Below are 24,562 nucleotides of genomic sequence, written 5' to 3'. Positions count from 1 at the left end.
ACCAGAACAAGCACGATTCACTGTCGCGTCGTGACGCGCCACCGCTCCTTAAGCCTGGTGACAAACAACTGCTTCAGGAAGACGAGGCCGCTTGAAGGCGAACGCAGTTAGACGCGGCACTGCGCGGGGCTGGAGTGAAAAGGAAAGGGAGAAGGGCGACATTAGTCGGGCATCTTCCTGTTGTAGCGGGCGTCTATATACCCAGCAGGATGTGTGGCTCGCGTGCGCGTGTGTACACTACACGGAGGAGGGATCCTCGGGACTCGGCAGCTCAACAGGCCACTTGTCTGTATACGTACAAGGGGTGTGTTTACCGATATATGAGGCGCTTTTGCCACACCGAGAAAGTTAAGAGAAAATTAAGAAGCAAAGAGGTCGGGCTGAGCCATTTCGCTCTGGTCTGCTACCATTCAAAACTAAAAAAAAGAAAAAGTTAGAAATAATGATGGGGACAGGTATATAATAATAATTGTTAGGGTTTTACATCCCGAAACCACCAGTTGCTTATGAGGGACACTGTAGTGGAAAGCCGCGGGAATTTCGACCACACGAGGTTCCTTAACGCGCACTTAAACTTAAATACACGGACATCAAGCACTTTCGCTTCCTGCCGAAAATGCAGTTGCGCGGCCGGGAATCGATTCCGCGACCTGCAAGTCAGCAGTCGAGCACAATAATCACTAACCCACCATGGCATGTAGAGGGGATTGCATGTACACATGCCATATAGAACAGCGATTTCTCTACAGCCTAGTACCCAGTCCTGAGACACGGTCGCTACATAGCAATGAATCTCTTTTGTATCCAGCGGCCGTGCCAGAGCTCTTGAGATAATTTCAACGTTCGCGAGGAGTGTCTACTCTTATGCCTGCCATTGTTGAAGCTCCCGTCTTACTTCGTGTCAAAAAAAAAAAAAGAACAGTACTGTTATTGCGAAGGGCCTCGCCGGTGTAGCAAGTACAGGGTAAAATAGCAGCCTCTCAACTAAACTATCATACGTAACCAATACGTGCGCAACCAAGTCGTGCCAATGACAGGTGTGCAGTTCCGCTTCCTATATCACGGCGGGCTGAATTATATTCACAAGGCCACGGATTTTCTTTCGTCTACGGAGGATTCATTCATAGCATCCCAACAAACTAGACATTACCAATTACGTAGGCGCCACGTTAATATGATTGACAGCTTAGCCGTAAAGTGAATGTGCACAGATTTTGATTCATACGTCGTGTTGTGTGTCATTTGGTAGACTCGTCGCAACATATATGCCTATTATAGGCTACGAGTAACACGTTTAGAGAGCTAAGACTATATATTGAGCGAAGCAAAATACAAGAACGCGCGTATGTCTGGATTCAGGTGCACCTTAAAGAAACCAGATCGCAAAGTTCTCTATTAATACTTGGTATTGATCCCGCAATTGTAAGATGGGTTGAAGCGTACTTGCGCAATAGGTTGCAGTTTGTTGAAATAAGTGGCGCACGTTCTTCTCTTTTACGCGTATCCTCAGGTGTGCCACAAGGCTCCGTGTTGGGACCTCTACTCTTTTTAATTTATGTGAATAATATTGCAACGGTTGTGCCTCCTTTTGTTGATGTAAGGTTATATGCAGATGATTGTCTCTTGTTTTGTCATGTGAAAAGTGTTTCTGATCAAATGCTCCTCAATGATGCTCTTCGATGTATTGACAACTGGTGTGAAAAATGGGACATGAAAATTAATTTCGATAAAACTGTGTGCATGACAATTTCAAATAAAAAAACCCCCTTAACTAAAAATACACAATAAACAATAGAGAAATTAAGAGTTCTAATGAGCTTAAATACTTAGGTGTTACTATATCCAGCAGTTTAAAGTGGGACAAGCATATTGACAATATTACAGGACTGGCGAAGCGAAAGCTGGGTTTTCTGAGAAGGAAACTCCGTAATGCACCGCCCTCTGTTAAATTGTTGGCGTATAAGACTATTGTTAGACCAACGCTGGAGTACGCAGCTATCATCTGGGATCCGCATACTAAAACTGAAATTAACAAACTTGAACGAGTACAAAGATTGGCCGCGAGGTTTATTTATTCAAATTACAAGAGAACACAGTCTGTATCACTTTTGCTTGCTAGGGCTGACCTTCAATCGTTAGCTACACGTAGAAAAATAGCTCGCTTAAAATTTATTTATGACCTGTATCATAAAAACTACAAGCTGGATCCCAGTGTATACCTGCGCCCCCCAGGACGAGTATCGGCTCGTACCAATCACTCATTTTCTGTCCAAGCTTATGTACCGCGGGTGGATGTATTTAAGTTTTCGTTTCTGGTGCGATCTATTGTTGACTGGAATGCGCTTCCTCCCGAGGTACTTACAGGATGTAGATCCTCACAGGATTTTCAACGAGGGCTGGACTTGTTTTTTGCCTAACATTGTTTGTGTATTGTTAACCTGTTCTCCTCCCACCCCTGCTACAGCCCGCAAGGGCTAGCAGTATTGTAAATAAAATAAAATAAAAATTACGGTGTGCCAGACATGGTATCTGGATGCGTATTACAAGTCTTGTTGCCTTAAAAATAGGGCGTGCAGATATCAAGCAAGAAACAGGCGCATGCATTGAATGTGTGCTTATGAAAATGTCTAGCGTCACAAACAAACAAACAAACAAACAAACAAACAAACTGATAGAAAAATAAATAAATAAATAAATGCAGTAAGCTCACTGTCGCAGATATTTCAACCGTGGACTGCACAAGCATTTTCCTCATGGTAATATTTATGGCAACGACAGTGCATAGCAAATGAACTATCACCATCATTCCTTTTTCCCACAGCCGGAACAGAACTCCAAGCTTTCTTAAATGGTTATAGCGGAGGAGAAGACTAACGCTAGCGAGCAATCATCACCAGCGCTTGGTACAGCCTCGCCGCTCGTGCTCAGAGTCTCTGCTCTGCACTTTGATAGTCGCTGATTGTCTGCTTTCTGGCTAAAGAGTGTGACTGAGTTCCCGTGTCTGTTTCTCTCAACAAACACGGTATGTCTGGCCTGCTGATGAAACCAGCGAGGGCCTATTAATTATTTTATTGCCATTTATGGACTTGCACCGACTTATTTATTATGAAACATTGAGACCACTTGAACAGTTGGTTAGGATAATTATACCAGAAGTAATGACCCCTGGGCATGTACTGAATCAAACTGTTATAATTGGGCGTTGATTCGTGAACACGACTCGTACAGTCAACGAAAGTTACGATAGTCCAAGCGGAGAAGCGACACGGGTCTGCGGTAGACGTCTCTTCTGGGACGGTGTCTCTTACAGATTCCCCTTCAGCCATCTCATGGGAAAGAACAGTGAGTGGCAGACGCTACGTTCGCAATTAGCCCTACTCGGTTCACTGCACTACAGCGCACAGGATGCACAAAAACCGCTTTCGTGCGCAAGGAAGCGAGAAAAATCGCTGGCCGAGCCTTCTATGCGCGCGTCTCGGTGAGAACGGTGAATACGAGGTTCTTTAGAGCTTCGACGACGGTCGGCAGCCTATAGCGAGGAGACAATGCTCCCTTCTCGTAAGAATGCACTGCGTACGTCGCTGTTACAAAGGCAGAGGAGCTCCAGCGGGAAGTCGGCAAGGCTTGCCGAAGCGAACTCTGCGTTGAACAATTGGCCGGATTGTCTGCATTTCCATAGTCCTAATGGGAGTCACTGCCGCAGATGGAGCTGGCTAGAGCTTCCGAGGCTAAGGCTTAGAATAATTTCTGTCGGGCGTTGAGCGGCACGTTTTTCAGTACTCCGTTCACTTCTTCCCGCACGGCCGGTAGCATAATCGTTCTATTTCGACTGATTGCGCCAAACTGCGCGTACGTAGTCGGCGAAAGCCTTAAAATAGCGGCCGGGGCGTTAAAGTGAGTGATGGGCGCCAGTGTTGAGCCATTATTCCAGTGGTAAATAACGGCTCACGTTTTTGCAGACGGCATTAAGGTATGATCCCCGGAGAAAACAGAAGGGGAGAAAAGCGCATCCACGAGACGATTAAGGGTAGGGCCCAGGTAGTGTAGCAGAATTCAGACCGTGAAGGCGATTGGTGCGGAAGGGCGGGGGGGGGGGGGATTGATTGTATTGTCATAGACAGCTGTGGACTGCAGCTATGTAATAGTCCGAGAGCATAGATAGGCGAACTCACTCATAAGTCGACTCACTCAGACTAACTCAGGCTCATATCTGACCTCAAAAGTGAATTTGAGTGAGTAATATTTTAGTTAGTTGGAGTCCCAGTGACTCTGGTTGAAGAAACTTTTATTGAGTGCGAGTACGAGTAAGCCCCAAACGCAAATTGTACTCGTTGGTCGAGTCCATTAAGCTACACCTTTCACTGCCGATATGGTTTATGTACTCATATTCACCATGACTATCTGCCTTACATAGGCTGACCATTATACTAAAGTGAAATTAGAATTACCTCAACGCAATGGTGTGCGTACGCCACCGCAATATTTATTCATCAGAGGCGTAAGTTAAGGGGTTGGGGGGCGGCATAATGTTTTTACGGAAACTGTTTCATAGAAGGAAAGACGGAAGAAGAAAAAGAAGAAAAGGCAGGAAGGTCAACAAGATGTGGGTCTGGTTTGCTGTCCTACACTGGAAGAAGGGGAATGATCGAATAAAAAATGAGAAATAGAAAAAAGAGAGCACAGAAAGAATACTGCTGCGTTCCATGGTAGCGAACGTAGGGAAGTTCTTGATAAAATATATGTCTTGTCAATAGTGTTTTTCATGAAAATGTTCTTACTAGATTAAAATCACTAATAACTCGTCTTTGAATATGGATGAACAAAAGGCGTATCGTAAAGCCACGATTATGCGAGATATTGGCGTTAAAAAACATTGACACCATGGTACAAAAAGCTATTTTTACGTCAAGGGACCCATGAGTCGGCTTTATTATTAGATAAAGCCGTGAGTCTGAGTGAGTTCGGCAGCGTAACATGTTCTTGAGATTGAGTACGAATGAGTCCGGTTCCGGATAAAGTGTAGCTTGTCTTATAGTGAGCCTGCCAAGAAAAATGTATTTCTTGAGTGAGCTTTAGTGAGCTTCATGTTTTTTTTCTTCTTTTTTTTGCGTACGTATGCTTGACAGGAACATAAGTATGGCCGCTGCTTGCCCAACGAATCAGTGTTTAGTTGGGCAGAAACAAAAAAAAAAAGAGTGGGAAAGTCAAGAGCATTATAATAACAAATATCAGTGAATGCGCATGAATAATGATAATAACAAAAAATATTGAGAGACACGAATGGAGGTCACGCTCTTTTTTGATACATCTTTTCTGTCTCCAAACTATCGCGAAGTCTCTGACCAACTCTTCCCGATTCCCACAGAATGGGCTACAGGGTGACGGGACTCCTGACTCCCCCCTCCCCCCCTTGATAGAACAGAAGAATGACTCTTCCTAGACTGGACAGCATGGCAAAAAATAGCTGAAGTGAGAACGATGAAAGCCTTTCGCAAGCCAACGAACGTATATGCTCTGCTCTGCAAACCAGTTGTAAATAGTGTAAATAAACATGTTGTATATAATATACATAGAATCCCATAGTAACCGAGTTTCTGTAACCGAACAGCTTTTTTTAACAGATACTGTGTGAACAATATTTCTTATCCAATGAGTCGATGAGCGTCGTTTGCTCGACATTAATTTGAAAATGCACACGTGTCAAATCGCTCTTCACAATCAAGCTTAATTATGGACTTTCTATTATGTAGCCCTAAAATGTAATTTTCAGACATGTCGTTTGAAATATTTGGGAGTTTCGCTTATTTTTTCTGAAGAGAAAAAGAAATGTTAGAAGGATAGAGACATCACTTTCAATTCTATGCTCTGACCAGCTACTCCACACAGGGGAGTGCAAAAAAAAAGAAATAAACATAAGATCTGGATACTAACAGGCCATGACCTAAAACACGCTTCCGCTTAATTATAGCAGTGCAAATAGCCAACTCGTCTGAAAACATTTTAGAATGCAGTGTTTGCATTAAAATTTTGTAGCTTAGCGTTATGCCACAAAACAAGTTCTAAAAAAGACACATCACCCAGGCACGCAAAAACTCTAATAGGGCAAGCCGATGAGTGCCGAGTTGTTCGCTGCTGGGCCGGAGTGCTGTGAACATACTTTGTGAACCCAGCAATCTAAAACGCACTAGCTGAGGCCGACTCTCTGTCTTTCCATAAATTATATCTCTCTCTCGCTTGTGAATCTTATTACACCATAAATTAAAAAATGTGGCTGAATAAACGGTTCGTCCTCGTGACTTGCTAAATGTAGAAAAAATTAGATGTCTGTGTGGCGTAAAGTGACGGTATATTCGCACAAGTACGCCACCGTCTTTGTATAACATGGCACATTGTTATTGTGGAGCGTGGTAGAAAAAAAAAAACGTTGATGACTGTCAACCATGCTAAGATCAACGTTTAGCTTGCGCTCCGTCGCCAAGCGACACGACTCAATAGTGACCCATTGAAACAAAACATGAAGAAAACACGTATCGTTTTATCACGTTCTGATCAAACTGGATTTTTTTTCGCAAAGGCCTCACACCAGCAACACAGTGAATAATGCCGACGAGACATCCGACTCATCCAACCGTGTAAGATGTTGCACATTCGATATAAATTGTAATGGAACAGGTGAAAAGATTAATCACGGCGCGTCACCGGAATTTCTTGTTACTTTTATTTATTCGAGAGAAGCCGTGCAAGGTGAGCGTGCGATGTTGGTGCCCCTCTTTCCCAGCACCAACCGCGCCACCGAGACAGGAGCACGAGGAGATGCCAGACAACAGGGAAGTGTGCCATCTCCTACCGGCACACAAGGCATCCGTTCGGCGAGCGAGCGTTCGAGTTTCGGGCTTCCACTTTCATCCGAGGAAACTCGTTAGGGGTCAGGACCTGTCCGGTCGAACGCTCTCCCCTTCCTTCGGACGCTGCCAGCCGCCCAGCGAACGCGTCCACGGACGAACGTCCTACCGGCCAGCTATTCTCGCCCCGCGCCTCAAGAATGGCAGTGTTTTGCTCCTTCATCCGGGCCAGCCGGTCACCAGTGGTGGGAGATGGGCCATCCTTTCCTTTTCGCCGGGGAAGTAGTGAAGGCCCCCTTCTCCTCCCCCCAAACTTTCTCTTTCGCTGCCCTCTCGCGTCGTCGTCCTCTTCCTCGTTGCTGCTGGGAGGCCTACGGCTGACCGAGGGCGCTGCGAGGCGGCCCGTATAAATGCCAAGTGCCCCCACTGTTGAGCACATCAGTCGACAAGAGCAGCAGCGCGGCATCTGGCCCAGCACAGGGACCCGAGCAGCCGCGGCATGAATCCCTTCAAGGTAAACGCGAAGAGATGACAGGACGCGTGCGGTTGTGGAGGCGAGCGCCGTCCCAAGTGGATTACACCATGGCTGCAGAGCCCGGGAATTCAAGAAGCTCGTGTTTCGTTCGCAGGTGCTGACGGTCGCCATGTGCGCCGTCCTAGCGATGGCAGGCGACATCGGTGGAGGCGGAGGCGGTGGAGGCTACGGCGGTGGCGGTGGCTTCGGAGGTGGCCTCGGAGGAGCCAGCTTCCTCGGTGGTTTCGGAGGCGGAGGCTTTGGCGGTGGTGGATACGGGGGCGGTGGATTTGGAGGTGCGACTCCCGCCACGGCGCGTGTAACGCGCCCCTATTGCTTTATCTTGGTCAAAATGGTGTCGTGCTGAGTATTGAATACGAGCATTTCTACTTCACTCCGAGTAGCATATCAGGCGTACTGAAGAAGGATCTGTCATGTACTATTAATGTTCTTGTCAGCTTCAGTATTGCTATTGAAGACATCAGCAGAGGCACGTCCTGAACTACTGTTGTTTGCGCAATAGTTCATTGGCAGAATTCATTGCATAGTAACGAGAGAGCTGTTATAGTGACATTCGGTTTCAGGCAGACAAAGTATGGCGTCTTGGGCCTGCTGCTCTCGACTGCTGTCTCCACGCAGGAGTTGGCCAGCGATAAGAGTATTCGTTGCACTGTCATTGCCACAAGTTAAACTTACGCATTAGGCGCACTTCTCCCATGCCTGCATCGACACTTTATTTACCCTTTTTTTGCATCTTCCTTCAGGCGGTGGAGGTGGCGGTGCCAGCAAGACCATCGTCGTTTCCGTCAGCGGCGGAGGTGGTGGCGGTGGTGGAGGCCCTGCTCCCCGGCCCGTAACCCGCTACACTGCCCATATAGACCGAACGCCTTTGCCCATCAAGTACAAACAAGGCCTTGTCGCCACTGGCAACGGCATCTCCCTTGTAGAGCCCATCATGGTCGCCACACAAGTTCCGGGGCCTAGGATCAGTTTCCCGCAAGGCATTCCCCGACCACAGCAAGCCTCTGTTCACGTAGCTGAGATTCAGAGGGTCGACGGCGGAGGCGGTGGATTCGGAGCCGGTGGTGGGGGCGGTTTTGGCGGTGGAGGTTTTGGCGGTGGCGGATTTGGTGGTGGCGGATTCGGCGGCGGCGGATTCGGCGGCGGTGGATTCGGCGGCGGTGGATTCGGTGGTGGAGGATTCGGTGGAGGCGGATTTGGAGGCGGTGGTCTCGGCGGTGGCCTTGGTGGTGGCTTTGGAGGTGGTTTCGGTGGAGGATTTGGAGGCGGTTTCGGAGCTGGTGGCGGCGGAGGCGGTGGAAGTGTGTTCCCACATCCCCGAGTAGAAGTAGCTGAAGCCGTGCACAAGATTCCGCTTGGAACAGCAGCCGATACGCATAAGGAGGGAGGCGGTGGAGGCCATGGAGGTGGTGGAGATACTGCTATCCTAAGCGTCGACGTTCACCACCACGGTGGTGGCGGTGGAGGCGGAGGACATGGCGGTGGATTTGGTGGTGGCGGATTCGGTGGTGGCGGTTTTGGAGGCGGTGGTGGCGGCTACGGAGGCGGCGGACACGGCGGAGGTGGCGGAGGCCACGGAGGTGCTGCATTTGCTGCCATTCCAGTGAAGGTGATTGAAGTCGCTGGAGCTGCCGGCGGTGCCGGCGCTGTTTCGGGTGGAGGCGGCGGCGGACACCATGGAGGAGGATGGCATTAGACCTCATGACGTCAGTACCTTAGCACTTGTCTCTGATTGGGTCGTTATGGCGATGATCAGTTAGTTATGCGGATCGTGAATTTTCAGCAGATGGTGATGCTATCGCGGGAAAAGCCAGGAAGCATACAATATTTAAGCCCGCGTTAGTGCTTATGTCTTCGTTTTTCAGAGAAAAAGATCGTGCGTTATCCTCACCTTACAGTTCGTTACGGTACGTTGTACGTCATGCGTTTGTTCCTTTGCTGTTCATTCATAATGTGCTATCGTAACATATTATTCATTATTCGTGGTGGGGATGTTCAGCTAAATGAACCCTGATACCTGATCCTTGCAGCACATTTTATTAGTCGCATAGAAGGACAACGTTTCATTTGCGTTTAATTTTTTAGCGGGAAGCAATGTGAATGGAATTTTACAAGATTGAGCCGACGTGGCTAACGCTTGCTTTGTTTATATTTCTTGCAGGAGCCCACTAGTTGATATGAAGAATTGTTGCCAGCTGCGAGCACATCGCTCTGACCCGCCAAACGCGCCGCGCGTCGAGGCGCCCACCGTGAGCACTGCCACGGCACCAGAGAACACCAGCCGAGCACTGTCATCCTGTTTTGTAATATACTGTTGCGAGACGATGTGTGAACGTCTCAACCTTTCTGTAAAATAAACCTTTGTAAATATGGTTAAAACATTGGTTCCTTTCCTCTTTATCTCTTCGTGCCGGAGTGATGTGAAGGTCAAATCGAGGAATTACGTCTGAAATTTCCATGATGTGTGACCTCCCATATCACAGGCCATGTATTGCTGCAGCTCTACATGTCATTACACTTATCAGCGTAGTCGTTAAACGGCGTAAACTAGGCTGATTATCAATTGGCTGTCTGATCTTTTGTTGCCCGACAACAGGTCAACAGCGGGGAACGCCTTATCCATGATTTAGAGTAGAGGTAAGCACCCTGCAGCCCACGGGGGGGGGGGGGGGGGGGGGTAATATGCGTGCTTCAGCACGAAGTCCAGCTCATACCATTTTCCTTGTCACATCCTATCAGAAAACAGACATGGCAGCTTTCCACTGAAACTATGTTTTCACTTGCAACTGATGTTTCATTGTAACTTTGCGACATACGAGCTGAAGATAGACATGACGCGTTATTCAATTTTGTGAATTATTGTCGCCTAGCAAAATTTTTACTCTTTGCCTACAGAGCCTTTCTCTCCCCCATCTTTGTCAATATTGTCATCTGGTCCCACACTGTGTCGCTTTTATGCAATTAGGCCCTCCACCCCAAAATGTTACCAACCTCTTGTTTAGAGCGTAAGCACAATTCCACCATTGCAAGCTTCAAATCAACGTTTTATTTTTCACAGAAAACGGCGAATTTCGACCTACTAAGGTTTTACTGGATCATGCTAATATTACAACTTATAGGTATACAACTTTAAGTGACTCGTTTACAAGTAACTGCGCTTGTAAGGAACACTCTTAGAGAGGGTCATTGTATTGTGATGCCTACTTGTTTCGTCACAGGCTGTAAATGCGTTCATCCACGCAGTTAGATGCTGCACGCACGCAAAGTAAAGAATTTAGATTGCTACAATATTGCAAACAGCTTCATCTATTGTATGTTTGCAGTGGGTATCAAAAGTTGTTAGCCAGCAGCATTTGCACCAGAAATAAATTAAAGTGCTCAGCAGCCATGTAAAAAAAGAAGCGGACTTGCAGGGGAAGATGAGGCCTAAAGGAAGAAAAGTTTACTTGCCGAAACTTTGGGCTCTAGTGGTGCCTCGTGCTTATGAATTTCGCAGCGAAATAGCGACTTCACACGATGTTTTTGAAGTAATAAGTAGAGACCGGGCTTAAAGGCACTAAGAAATCGGGTTTTAGTCGCCAGAAATATGCAGGCAAAACGCAGTTTTAGGCCCCCAAAGTTGTAATTGTAGACATAATAAACTTTTTGAAAATTCTGATTTTTGAAGAATTGCGCGCGGTACCTGTGTCTACGACAAGAAAACATACAAAAATGCTTTAGTTTATGGTGGTGGCTATGCTTTAGATTATGGCGCGTATGGTTTAACATAGCCAAGCATTTTTTTTTTGTTTCAGCAGGCTTAGCTCTTTCATTGTTCAGTATGGTGAGTTCAGAGTCTACTGTCGAATAAACATGCTCCTGGGTCTCTTTCTTTTCGGTATGGCCTAGACGAGCAGAAGAGTAGCGAATCGTCAGATCACTAATATGCCAGACTGGTGCTTTAGCCTCGTATTAACCGGGTGTAATCACAGAGGGTGACTTGTTTCTCGGTCTGTGAACAGCCTATGGGCCCCTTGTCAGATTTTAGTATTTCGAGCAGACAAGAGAAATGCATGCACTGGGCGCTACCAGTAACGTCTGCCAGTATTTGCAACGCTACGTGCTCCGGAAAGAGATTGAATGTCAGACTGAACGTCGCTTGCCCGTGATCTATAGGAGGTGCGCACCCCAACATGGCGGAGGTTATGTGTACAACAAGGAATGGTGCTGCGTATGTCAAAGTCATACGTAACACTGCGAGCATAGCATTGTTCGAGGCGGCGTGTGCAATTTGTGCAATCTGTTCCTTGAATAGAAGTATGAAGGTTGATGGATATATTAAAATATGCAAACGGAATTCATGCACGTTATTTTTTTAACTTCATATCGAGCGAGATGCAAGGCTAAGCTGCCTCTATTTCGCTTGAGTTGCGGTGTTCTCACCGTTCTCGCATTGTACCGCGGTGCCAGCCCCCACGATGCTTGACGTGATTTTGGTGCATCGTTCGTTAGAGCAGTTCCAGTGGTGCGACGCTGTGTATCGTGGTAAGGATGCGTGATCCATGGTAGCTTCTCCAAACGTGAGCACATAGAAAGATTCACCAAACAGAAACAGGCAGTACACTACAGGAAAAGCCGACACGACTTGCGCATGTCATGCGAATGCAAACTTGCGTGCGCATGATGTGTTGATGCTTCCGAAGAAGGCAGGGAGAGACTTTCGCTTACGAAGTCTACATCGGGCAAGTGGCAAAGGTTTCAAGCTCACCTCCTGGCTTCATGCTTTCACGGCTCGTAATGAACCAATTAAAAAGTTGTCGTGATACTAATCTATGGCATGCAACAACTTCCAGTGTCTAACTAAAATTCATCATGTGAACTCGTGAAGTGCCATTTAAGAAATAAATGAAAAAATAAAACAAAAACCACATGTGCATCTAGTTTTTTTTCTTACATACATGACACCTTCGCCTGATTACACGCCACGGTTTCGCATTTGTTCTGCATCATCCTGCGTCTGCCCAGAAGCACCTGTTTTTTACGTGTGCGAGCAGACGCCGGGGAGATGCCAAGCAGACGAAGCGAGGCAGAAGAATATATGTGTAGAAGCTAATCAGCCTTGATATTGGCGAATGGGCATTGTAGCCTGGACAATGCTGGAAGGAACTTCTGAGATGGAGTGCAGATTTCATCCATAGATCTTCTAAAGATAAATTTTGGCCGGTGACTTTTATACCAGTCTCAATTGTACCAATTGTACTCGAAAGCAAAACTTGAGATTAAATAGTGTTCACATAGGCATCAATTTTAAAAACAGGCATTTATAGGCACTTTAAGAATAAAGGCACATTCGTAAAAAAAAACGTCGGCATTTATAGTGAGGCGGCATTGAGGAAAGCATTTGGCGTCCCCTCATGGGAGGCTGAAACGTCCACCTAGACCTGCTGGTTTTTGGTAATAAACTTTATTTCTCCTCCCATATAGGCACTAAAAAAATAAGATAAAAGCCATTTTCAACCTCTAATTCATGCTCATATATCAAAGTGGCACGATAGGAACGCCAAATACAAAATAGACATTTGCCTGTAAGTCGGTCTCTCATAATAAGTATCTTTCCGGAAACGACTGGAAAAATAGCTAGAAGCTTTGAAATTTATATTGTGCAGTAAGGCCACAAGTAGCCCTAGTGCCTGCAATAACTTCCACTCGGATTACGAGTATACGCCAACCATCCGCAACACGTGTTTCCGCAATAAAACGTGGTTTACTGCGCCATCAAAGGGTAATATGGCACACAGCGTGTAAATCAACGATACTGTACCATGGCATCAGCAGGTAGAGACACCGCATGCTCATTAAATTTTACTGCAACACGCATCCCGGCGCAATACTTCGCTCTCGCTAGTGCTGATATTCAGTACAGTGACACAGGCAAACCTTCCAGTTAACAGACGGCTCTTGAATCACCTGTATCGAACGTAATTAACAATGGACCGAATATACAGAGGTTTTAGTTCGTAAGCTTAGTTTACGACACCTCCGACATCAGGATTAGCTTCTAATAAAAAAATCTAGCGTAAGATGTGTCTGGATTTGTAGATTTTGTGTGAGGTTGGATCGCACGATTTCGCGAAGGTTCTGAAAGTGGTGGCTTCTGTGCATGTATTTCGGACGACACTTCAGGCAATGTTGCAATGGACGAGGAAGGCACTGCGCCGTGCTCCCGACCGGGTTGCAGAAATTAGGTGCCTTTTCTCATCTTCTAACCACTACCACCACCACGTTGCTTGGAACGTGAGAAGGCAGCAGTGAGTGCTATGAAAGCCCACTGCTGTCCCGGTAAACGAATTGAGTGCAAAAAGAATAAAATCGTCAAGAAACTAGAAAAAAGACAAAAAACATTTCGTTTTCTCTTTATTCCCCGTTTTTATTTATTTGTCGCTTAATATATCCAACGCGTTTGTTTGAGATTCCTCGGGCGGCGTTTGTTAGTTAGCTTTGATCCCTATGAAATAGCTAGTCAATCATCCAGACGCACGCTCTCTCCCCCTCTCTTTTTTACTTCCACCTTCTCTTTCGGACATCTAGCTTGGCAATGTGGATGAAGCACAGTTGGCCAGGTCGGCCTTTTCCCTCCTCTTTCTTACGATATCGTAGGTATACGAAATTCCATTCGTGTTAGGTCGCGTAAGAACTTTGTATAAGCCTTCGTTCTCTCCCCTTCCTTTCAAAACGCTGCATTGATGGAAAATGTGAATATCTGTGACAGTAGGTCAATAACCCATTTATATGTACAACACACACACAAAATTTTTACTTTCTAAACGCAAAAAGAGCACAGCTTTTAACGAGAAAGTGACGGGGTTCCAGGAGCACAAAAATGATTTAATTTTGCCTCTCAGGACCCCTAATAAACCTCTAACATGCATCCATGCATTGGAGGGAGTGTTAGGTGTCATAATAGTTACGGAAGGCAAAGGCCGACATCGTTTTTAGCTATGACGTGAACAGGGTATGGTATTGCGTAGAGTAGCTAAGTTCGTTTTGTTAGTCAAAGGTTAAAATGTTTCAAATAGCTATCTCACGGTAATGTCCTGTCTCGAACATGGCTGACAACCACCTATATGGCACTGTAGTTGAAATTACGAATAAAAAAACTGCGCACAACTGAAGGCAACGAGGACGGCGACAAGATGAATGGATGGTTCAAGAATACACACCCGACCACAACTTCAAGGAGGCGCAGAAACGTGAGATTACCGCGTTCGGATAGGCCGAAGAAGGGAAGAAAAATGAAATGGGTATTTGAAAAAGTGACAAGGAGAGTTTCGCAGCCTCAAAACTCGAGCATGTGCAACGGGCATCGAGGCCAGGCCCGTTAGTTTCCTGTAGTGTATTGAGCCCGCCTGCCGCGGCGCAACTATAGCAGCTATAAAAGGAAGGAAGAAGCGCCCAGTCTCCGCTCCGTGAAGAACGCGTTTGTGGGCTTGACCGACGCAGGAAATGTCCCGTTGCCGAGCACAACGCCGACAAGGAACGCTTAGACTGACGAGCTGTCAACCCTGGCTGGAGGGCCTGCTATTTCGGGATATCTGACCCCTCCTTCTCTTCTTATATGCGCAGTCATTGGAATCCCTACGATGCGGCGGCGAGAAACTTTTACGCACACTCGCCGCCCCGGGGCTTTCTTTGATTCTCCGTGCGAATGAAACCACCGAGACAACAATTCCGTCCTGGCACGTTCTTCGTTGTGCGGCGAGTCTTCACGCACGTATAATCCCCACCGACTTCCCTCTGTGAGAGCCTCCTCCCAGCAGCGCTTCGCTTGACGTGCTGCTGCTTCCTGGCCATGTCGGAGGCGAGGAAGGGAGTGACTCACCTGCTATGAAGATATCGTCCAACACTGCCTCGAAGCACTGCTCGCCCACGCAAAGCACTCTTTAAGGCGGTTATCATTTTTTTATTTTTGACTCTAGTTCAATCAATGCCAGCACTTGTCAGACTTCTTCCTCGTTTGGGAGCCGCTCTGACTGTGAATGTTCCGGGCGAACATGCCTGATAATATGCTGTATCAACAAAACTGGGCACATCTTACTGACAGTCCATCCAGAATAATTGAAAGCTGGCGTAAATTTGTTTGGAAAAGGTGAGAATGACAGTGTTGAGCTGTAGCGGGCATGTAAATTATGGCTCTTAGTGTCGATCATTCTGAAATAAAATATGCACTTCGTAGATATCTCGAGCACTTCCTCCCTTTACAGCACACGCTTCGACGAAATCCCGAAGCGCTTCTAATGCAAAGGAGAAATTATACCACGTTTTCTGTCCTTGTGGAGCGAGCAAAGTTGGGAAAATAAAGATCGAAAGCTTAAAAGCACGCTAAAGTTCAAAATGTTATTTCCTTTTAGTACGTAGGAACGAACATACTCTGTATAAAACAAGATTAAGAAAAAAAAATATGACGAAGGCTTTCACTAAGCAGCGAAAGTATTGTGATTTTGAAGACTAATTTGATTGCTACTAAATTGTTTTTAGGCCACAAATAAGTGAGACAGGTTGTTTCTAGGTTGCTCCTAGGTTATTTCTAGGCTATAGGTGATGCTACGCTGTATCTACGTTGATTCCCAGGGTAGAGAGGTTTGAGCTAAAGCGCAGACAGTCACAGACACAAGACGGACGCCCAAACTCGCGCTGAAACGAAGCGTTCGCCTTCTTCATATAACCTAAGGGCACATCATCATTGTCGTAGGTCTTCTATCCCTTCGAGGTCTTTGGCTCGCCGCCGTCGCTTCGCAGCCATTTCTTCGGCTAGCTGTTGCCTCTTTGCTCTTTAGCGCACCAGTGATGAGCAGTGAAATTTAACCACTTTCTGTGGCACACACACCTGTAGGGAGGTAACACTGTCTTAACATGTTTAATGATAAGCCGTACGAATTACGGTTAGTCTGAACAGCTTCGCCGCTAAATGGTAAAAGCTAATACGAGTGAAGTTTGATTATATAGGTACTCTTGAGCCGTGAGAGCAACGTCCCTGTCTGTTTTCATTTTCGCTGCTGGAACCAGTGATAAACTAACGCTGCAGAATACAGACAGGTACATTATAGCTGAGACATTCTCACCTAATTATTTCTTTGTGGGATTACTTGCTAAAGAGTTGTTCTCGCTTGTCAACAAATCATCTGATTTGTGTTGTTATATTTAATCAGTTTAAGAGGGCCCCTGGCAGCATAGAGCTCTGGGACTTTGCTATGTCGATTCATGTCATTTTCATGATTTAATGAACTTTTCTTCTCCTTTCTATTGCACAACAGGTGTCAATAAATCCATCTAGAAAAAGGCCACCTTTCTGTCATTATAAAACAAAACAGCATCTTTTTGTTTTATCTCATTTATTCGGAGTGTCCGAAGCGGACAGACTCCGTTCACTGCAAATATTTTTTCTTGTTAGTAATCGAAGGACACAAACTACAATAACAGTGGCCTCGTGCCGATAACGGACGCTACGGACCTCGCGAAGAGCGCCCCAGTGTTGTGCCGCTTTGGCGTGCTCGTCCAGACAACCTGGCCAGCGCCGCGATAATAACAGCCTCGTCTTCACTTCCCGGACGCCGCGTGGGGGCGAGATGCGGAGACGGCTGCCTCTTGCACTTCCTCGTGCGCGCCTTCGTCGGACAAGGGATGATGATGCGGCTGTGGACGCGATGGTGCGTCGTGAATTGTCGCAGGAGCAGCACGTGTCGTAACCCAGATTGTGGCGCGCCCATTCCGATAGCAGGCTCGCATTTCGGCTCTCACAATGGTTGGGCTGATGTGTTAATACAAAGTACAGAGCGTGTCTACCCCTTAGCGTGTTTGCGTTAGAAGGGCAACCGCTTTGATACCGCGCCCTCCACCCGATCCCCCTCATTCTCCTCGCAGTAGCTGTACACCTGTGTTCCCAATACTTTCTAAACATATAAAACGTCCGACAAAGAATTCTGACGTTCCCATAAGGAGCAAGAAAAACAAACCAAATAAATTTTTTCGCGCTTGAATACCGGATTTGAGAGAAAACAATGCTAACGGTTAAGATAATCTGCATGACGAAATGGGATCATACCTTACGCGCGTTTTTAATTGATCGTATATATAGGTAACTAATTAAATATAGACATGTAGGTACGTGCTGTTACAAACTACCCTTTATTGTTAGCATTGATATTTTTCATATTTGTTTTATTAATTAAAGTTTTCACTTTTTCATTTTCATTGTTTTAGGCAGCACTTTCTCTTTTATTTACTTAGTTTTTCGCCTTGGAGGTGCGAGCTGCAGCTGCACGCAATTTCTGACAGTTTACTTGTTCATTATTTTACATTTATTAAATATTTAATAAAAATAGTGTCATATCCCTCGAGGCGTCTGACCGACAAGATCTTTCGTCGTGTTCGTTAGATTGATGCAGGTGCTCAACGACAAAACTCAACGCAGGTGCGCACTCCCGAAAGTTTCATGCCAGAACCCACATTACTTCAGCTAAGGTAAACAGCTCGTATAGAAACAAACAATAGCATGAAAGAGCCAGAAGCATTCGCATGGGCCGTGTAATCTAGTTTGCACAGTGCCATTTATAATTAAGCCACGTGAACTCATCCAGACTTTTTCAAGTGGTTCATTGAATCTAAAATGCAGAAACACGAAATAAACAATATCTCATTACCAAGTGCTCACAGCGAAAGGTGTGAAGGTACTCTCTTATTAAAACTACCCCTCTTGCAGCTAGCCCTAAACACTTAATTGGAATGTTTCGTGCAAGCCGCAAGTGTGGTGGTTCTGGGGAAAAAGAAACACGATAATTTAGTGTCGCTGTGCATAGCCGCTGTTCCAAAGGGAAGGACTGACAGCTTATATTTATGGTACGACTCTCAAAGTCTTTGGAAATAAAATAGCACCATCGCCTCCGCTAACATTTAGCAGCTTCTTCGACAGCAGCTTTTTTTTTTAATCAGAGATTTCGCAATGAAAAAAGCATAAAATTTTGAAAATTGGTAAATATCAAAAAATACAATGTAATCACAACAATGCTCACTTAATTTTCTGAAACATGAACCCAGTGTTACAATATTCCTTGCATCATGGAGTAGAAACTTTCTGGTTGAAGAACACATGCCAGACAGAGCCATGCCTGATATCAATTCCTCTTGGGAAAAAAATTATGTGTCAGGAATGTGCATTTAACCAGTAACAGAACATCTTTTTATACTTGAAACTCGTAGGCAGATGGTAAGTACACACGCACAAAAGAAAGCAACAAGACGATTTAAAAATTCTTTCTGGTGAATTCGTGAATGCACAGGAATATTAGGAGGAAGGAAAAAGCGTCCATCGAGGGTTCCCACACTTCTAAATTAGACAGCTACGCACAAACGTAAGTGCCTACCAAGCTTTATTATTACGTCAGAGGCCCACATACCATGCACTGACGGATTACGGAGCATTAGGGAAAACCGAAAGACAAACGGAAATGCCGGCGAGCAGATTGCGAAGCTACGTAAGATGGGGTGGTTTAGAGAATTGCTGGTTGCTATGCGCGTAGGGCTTGAGAGTGGCCTATTTCCGTCAGACGAGACCCCATCTTTACACCGGTCGAGCTCCTCGGAACGACCTGCTATATTTAAGAGGAGGGGGGGGGGGATAGACCGCGCCGGCGGAACTTGTTATGCGTTCACTAATGGCGAAGAGAGGCTGTTCTTTAGCGACGGCCACGTTCGAGCGTGTGTTATTCAGCGCCGAGCGACAAAAGTGGCTCCGAATGGCTCGAGGAAGTTTCGACGGGCCACAGATAGCGTGCGCATACACAAGAGGCATCCATTCACGCCCGGAACGACGCGCCGGCGCGAATACGATCAAGCGTGAACGGGAGGAAAAAAGCGAGCAGTGTACGCGAGAGACAACTCGTGGGACTGTGCAGTCTCGGCATTGTTGTCGCGTTCTTGCCACGGGGAGCGGCGAGAAAGGTGTTGCACGTGATGTTGCATGCGAATGCCGACACATTTCTTTATTTATCGACCGTGCATGCCTTGCGAGGACAGTGACTGGTAGTAGGAACTTACGCAATCCGCCCTGGCGATCCGCCCAGAACGTAAATAAGATGAATAAAGAAATGCAGTCTTATTAAAGAGTAATGGATAAGCAGCGGGAAGGGGGGGAGGGAGGGGTGATATTTTAGGGAAATGCGCTAATCTAAAAAAAAAAATGCGGTGTGGAGTGCGTGATAATTGTCTGTCCACTTCTCAAGTGTGGGCTCCTCAACGAATGTACTCGCGGGGGAACGGAGATTGAAGGGACCGTGGGATCAAAAAAAAAAGTAAGGAAAAAAAGAAAAGACATCAGAGGAGAGGAGAAAAATACGAGGTAAAAAAAACAGGAATGGGGGAAAAAGAGAAGGAGGGAAAACGATTCGCGTGATGGAAGGAGGTCAAACGCAATTTACCGTGGGAGCGGCTTATAAAAGTCGCTCGGTCAAGCTCGCGTCCTCAGAAAACTGAGTAGGGCTGCAAGGGCTGAGCGGCGATGGTCCTTGCCGCCGGTGGGACGGAGGATGTCTTGCACGGTCACGCATTGTAGTCCGACGAGACGCTGCGTCATGACGAGTCGCTTACGAGCATGACCGAGAACAGGAAACTCACACAAGATAGCAAAGGGCAGGTTGAGATAGCGAATTGAGAGAGAGATAAAGAGAGAGAGAGAGAAATTAAAAGTAAAAGCAGGGAGCACAGCCTGGTTCTAGGAAGTTGTTCACATCCCACTACACAGGAGTGGGGAAACAGTGGTTGAAATCGCGCATTGGATTTATGGGAGGTGAAGTTTTATTGAAGTGGTTTAGGATACATGATTGGCTACAAAACGAGATGATTGCATTTAGACGTTATTATGCAACACGCTACTACGTTGCACAGGAACAGCAATAACAGTGCTGATTGATTGATATGTGGGGTTTAACGTCCCAAAAACCCCATGTGATTATGAGAGACGCCGTAGTAGAGGGCTCCGGAAATTTTGACCACCTGGGGTTCTTTAACGTGCACCCAAATCTGAGCACACGGACCTACAACATTTCCGCCTCCACCGGAAATGCAGCCGCCGCAGCCAGGATTCGAACCCGCGACATGCGGGTCAGCAGCCGAGTACCTTAGCAACTAGACCACCACGGCGAGGCAGCACTAACAGTGCTATGCTAGAGGAATGCGAGGGACACATTTCCAAGCCGTAGCCCTGCTTGGGCCCATTGACTGCGTGGAAGGCGCGCCCCAGCCCGGTGCTACAAGGCTACGATACCGCCCGGCCAGACCAAACGTATAAAAAAAATAAATGTGCGGGCCCTGCATGGTTCGGCCCGATATAATGATGGTTTCCTGTGGAGACAAAATGCCATTTTCCGATACTGTGGCATTTTATTGAAAATATAGAAAAGAAACATAAGCAAACGACACGTGACAGCCACTATATGTACACAGATAGCAAGCCGTTGTCTAATACTCTCCAATGTTTCAGACTTCAGTGAAGAGCGGCATATTCTGACGAACTGAAGTTCTGTTCACTGCTCACACTCGCAGCCATAACTACAAATATATTTTTCGAGAACATAGCAAGCTTGAGATACAGAGACTGCTTGTTCCTCAAGAAGTATAATGCCTTAAATTCTGCAGCACAGAAGGGTGCTCTCATGCATAGATAATTGCAATGCTCAGCTTTTGAGCTTATTGTTACGTACCGGAACATCTTAGACTTGGTTCGGGATTTGTTCCTGGCCTGACCCACCCGATAAAATACAAGACAGCCCGGGCTGGGCCCGGGACCGAGATGACGAGATGTCGGCCTACGCCGAGCTTGGGCTTTCAGGCTGTCCGGACACCATGTACACCTTTAATATATGTCTTACACCATTCGTGAACGTCGGTGAAGTGCAAACACAAAATAAGGCAGTTGCACTATGCCAACCTTCGAACAACAGGGGTCATGGAAACGAAGATGATGCTTGAGTCTTTGCGTTGGAATCCTTGCGATGAGCAAGTTTAAACAAGACACGGTACATATTTAAGTGCGTTTAACATTACGCACAGATTGCATCACAGTTGCGTACATAATCCCTTCTGCGGGGCTGGCCATGAGGGAATTCACCCAGTGGCGTGTACTATTAAATGGGTCCAGGAAGGGGTAGGTTACATAATAATGAAAAATCTAGAAAGCAGATGAAGATTCAGAAGTCATGCATTATATATGAAGAGGTCGGTAGGCTTACATACACGAGTCGATACTACTTTTAAGAGTGTTGCGCAATGTATGTTTCGAGGTATGACAAAAACGGACATATGGTCTCTCACACACGGATGAATCAATTCATGCGACACTATCCAGAAGTAGGCGAAAAATAAAAGACTAAAACAAAAAGAGCATCACCATATTTGTGGTCGTCCCCGGTGCAGCGTCAGTCACCTGTGATGAGTCAATTTTATCACATTTGTGAACTGCTTCTGGGACTGACGAACTCGTTATTTCTGCGATTACACCGAAGGCGTGCTTCACGTACGCAATGAGAAGAGATAAAAGTAGGTTAGGGCATTAACGTCTCAAAATCGGGGTGTGCTTATGAGGCACGCTGCATTCGGTGACCGCGGATGGATTTTGATCAAATTGAGCTTTTTAACTTAATGCTAAATTAGGTGAGCCCATATTTTTGCACTGGAATCCCATTGAAATGCGGCCACTGAAGCTTGTAACCGAACCCGTGTCCAGGAGCTTAGCAGCGCAATGCTGTACTCAGCCAATTTACATGGCGAGTCAGGAAGTAGAAAACATTGACATGCGGAAGGAACAGTGTGAGCAGAGTGATAAAAATGGACGAGGTTTTAGAAGCAAGCTTCGTAAGATTGAGGCTTGACCACTGCATGCGCCGTATCTGTGATGACGATGGTGATGATGACGATAATGATCACGGACAACGACTCCATGGTTTGTGCAGTATATGGCGTCTTGATGTGCTTTACGATGCATTTCGTAGGACTGGAAACAACCAACACCCACCAGGGGAACCTGCACAAACCTCCATCGTCTTTGCCAGCTTCAGGGTATTACCTGCGTGAGTGGTGAATGTGACGGGTGATTTACCGCAACACCAAATAATCCCACTGCTTCGTCTACTCCTCATCATTCGTTCCATGAATATGTCGTGTTTTTTAATAGGCGTAGCAAACTGCGCAGAAAATAGATAAACTGTATAAACTAGTACATGAATAGATAAAATAGATAAGGAATACTGATTTCTTTTACCAAGGAACGGTCATGCAGAGTGCCAAGTAACCGAGGTATTCGTCTCTAACAGCGCTACAGGAAAGCTCGCTGCTAAAAGGAAGTGCAGGTACTCAAGAGCCTTATCAACCTCCCCGAGTCTATAAAGACATAAGTACAGTACATTGAAGACTAGGATCTCGTACAACACGGCGAGAGGTGACGTTCACTTCGCCACAGCGATTCACTCAGCGCGAGTCTAAACATAGATTCGAAGTGTTTATAATCGTGTTATCGCGCCGAGAGAGAAAGGGAATGAGATGGCAGGAGCGATTGGTGATCGCTCTTTACTGTCCATCGCGCCTCACTACAAGACGACGAGATGAGCGCATGCGCAGCGGCAGCGAAATGAATGGCGGCGCTAACGGGCCGCAAGACAGCATCGTCACTGCCGAACGGTCTGCGCAACGACGGAGAGACAGGCGCGGTCGCGCTTCGCATCGTCAAACGCAGCGGGACTCCTAAGAAAGGCCCCTGCGGCCCATCTGGGTCAGCCTTGGGAAGTGGACGCGCTTCTTTTGTGCGAAGCGGGTGGTGGCAGCGGCGAGCAGGGGTCAAGTTAATGGCGACCGTTTCGGGGCAGCGCCCGCACGAGCAGCGCGCACCCCGACGAGAGGAACGCGTAGGACGAAAAGACAATAAAGTACCGCACTCGCCGGCACGTGCTGGAAGTACTGGTGAAGTCGTGCTCGGACGTATCACGCAGAGCGCTCCTGGGAAAGTGGAAGGAAAGCCTCTCTTGCATCTTCGCGGAAAAAAGAGAAAGCGCCGACAGGAACTACCATCCCTCGCTTGCTTTCTTTGCTCTTTGTGGCTCAAGTACGACCACGGTTGGCTGTGTACTTGTAAAGAGCACGTAGCGGTGTATTAAATTGCTTAGCATATTCCTTACGCGACGACGGTCAGTCGCTGATTACCGTCGACTGCAAATTTGAAAGAAGTCGTTCACGTCTCCAACACCACTCACCAACCGAAGTTCACAATTGCATTTCCTCAGACACGCATTGCCTCTGCTGCTGCTGCTTTTATTGCGTCTCGAGTTCGACGAGGTCTGCCCCCGTGAGAAGGGAGCGACGTTTCCTGGATATTGCAAGGAAAAAAGGCTTCACAGCGAAACTCCGCCAACTATGGTCGTCTCCGCCACGCGAATGAACTCCGGGGCCACGGAAAGACGAGCTAGCCAGACCATGGTCCTCGGAAGAGGAAACACCGCAGGGGTTTCAGTGAAGTCGAAACAACGTACAATGCGGGGGAAAAGGTCGAAGTGAAGGAAAGCTCTGATGGCTCTTTTCAGTAATAAACCGAACAAAGCAAAACCAAAAAGAAAACAAGGGGTGGTTTCGACAGCGCGTTTACATAAGCAGACCTAACGCGTCAGCAGACCTAACAAGCAGACTTAAAAAAAAAAAAAACGTTTTCAGAAAAGGTGCCTCCAGCAGGGTGACGAAGACGCTTAGAGCAAGCCATGCCAGTTTGTAAGCTTTCAAAATCAACAGAATAAAGAAAATTGTAATGTTATTTAGCATATCTAATCACGACCAACCGCTACGGAACCGTGAAACTGACAAGGCAGGAGAAATGTTAGAAAGAACAGGCATGAACACCTGTTTCAAATATCAAGAGACGTAATCTAGCAATACGCTTATAATATGCAGAACGAAAGAACGAAGTGTAAACTTTGGTGTTCGTTTTTTTTTTCAACAGACAATAGGAAGGAAGGCGAAAAGAAAGCGTCATGCAGCACGTTATCTTATTATGAGCTGGCAGCTGACCAATATTCTCTCGCATACTACCTGAAGGCATCAAGTCTGTCAGAGCGAGACCCTCGCTACAATTGAAGGAAAGTTCATTTAAAGGCTCGTTTTTTCTTTGTTATTTATG

General features: G+C 46.5%; 1 protein-coding gene across 1 annotated transcript; it reads left to right on the top strand.

The window, feature by feature from the left end:
• The first annotated feature begins 7,269 nt into the window (after window positions 1–7,269).
• Window positions 7,270–9,756, top strand: LOC119174010 (uncharacterized). The gene is made up of 4 exons (XM_075894856.1): window positions 7,270–7,356; window positions 7,472–7,652; window positions 8,121–9,083; window positions 9,539–9,756. Exons 1-3 carry the CDS (start codon window positions 7,342–7,344, stop codon window positions 9,071–9,073), a joined length of 1,149 nt encoding a protein of 382 aa, XP_075750971.1. The 5' UTR covers window positions 7,270–7,341; the 3' UTR covers window positions 9,074–9,083; window positions 9,539–9,756.
• Window positions 9,757–24,562: the final 14,806 nt, after the last annotated feature.

This window comes from Rhipicephalus microplus, chromosome 5 (genome assembly GCF_043290135.1).
Source record: "Rhipicephalus microplus isolate Deutch F79 chromosome 5, USDA_Rmic, whole genome shotgun sequence".
NCBI lineage: Eukaryota > Metazoa > Arthropoda > Arachnida > Ixodida > Ixodidae > Rhipicephalus > Rhipicephalus microplus.
This window is presented reverse-complemented; position numbering and strand designations above follow the sequence as displayed.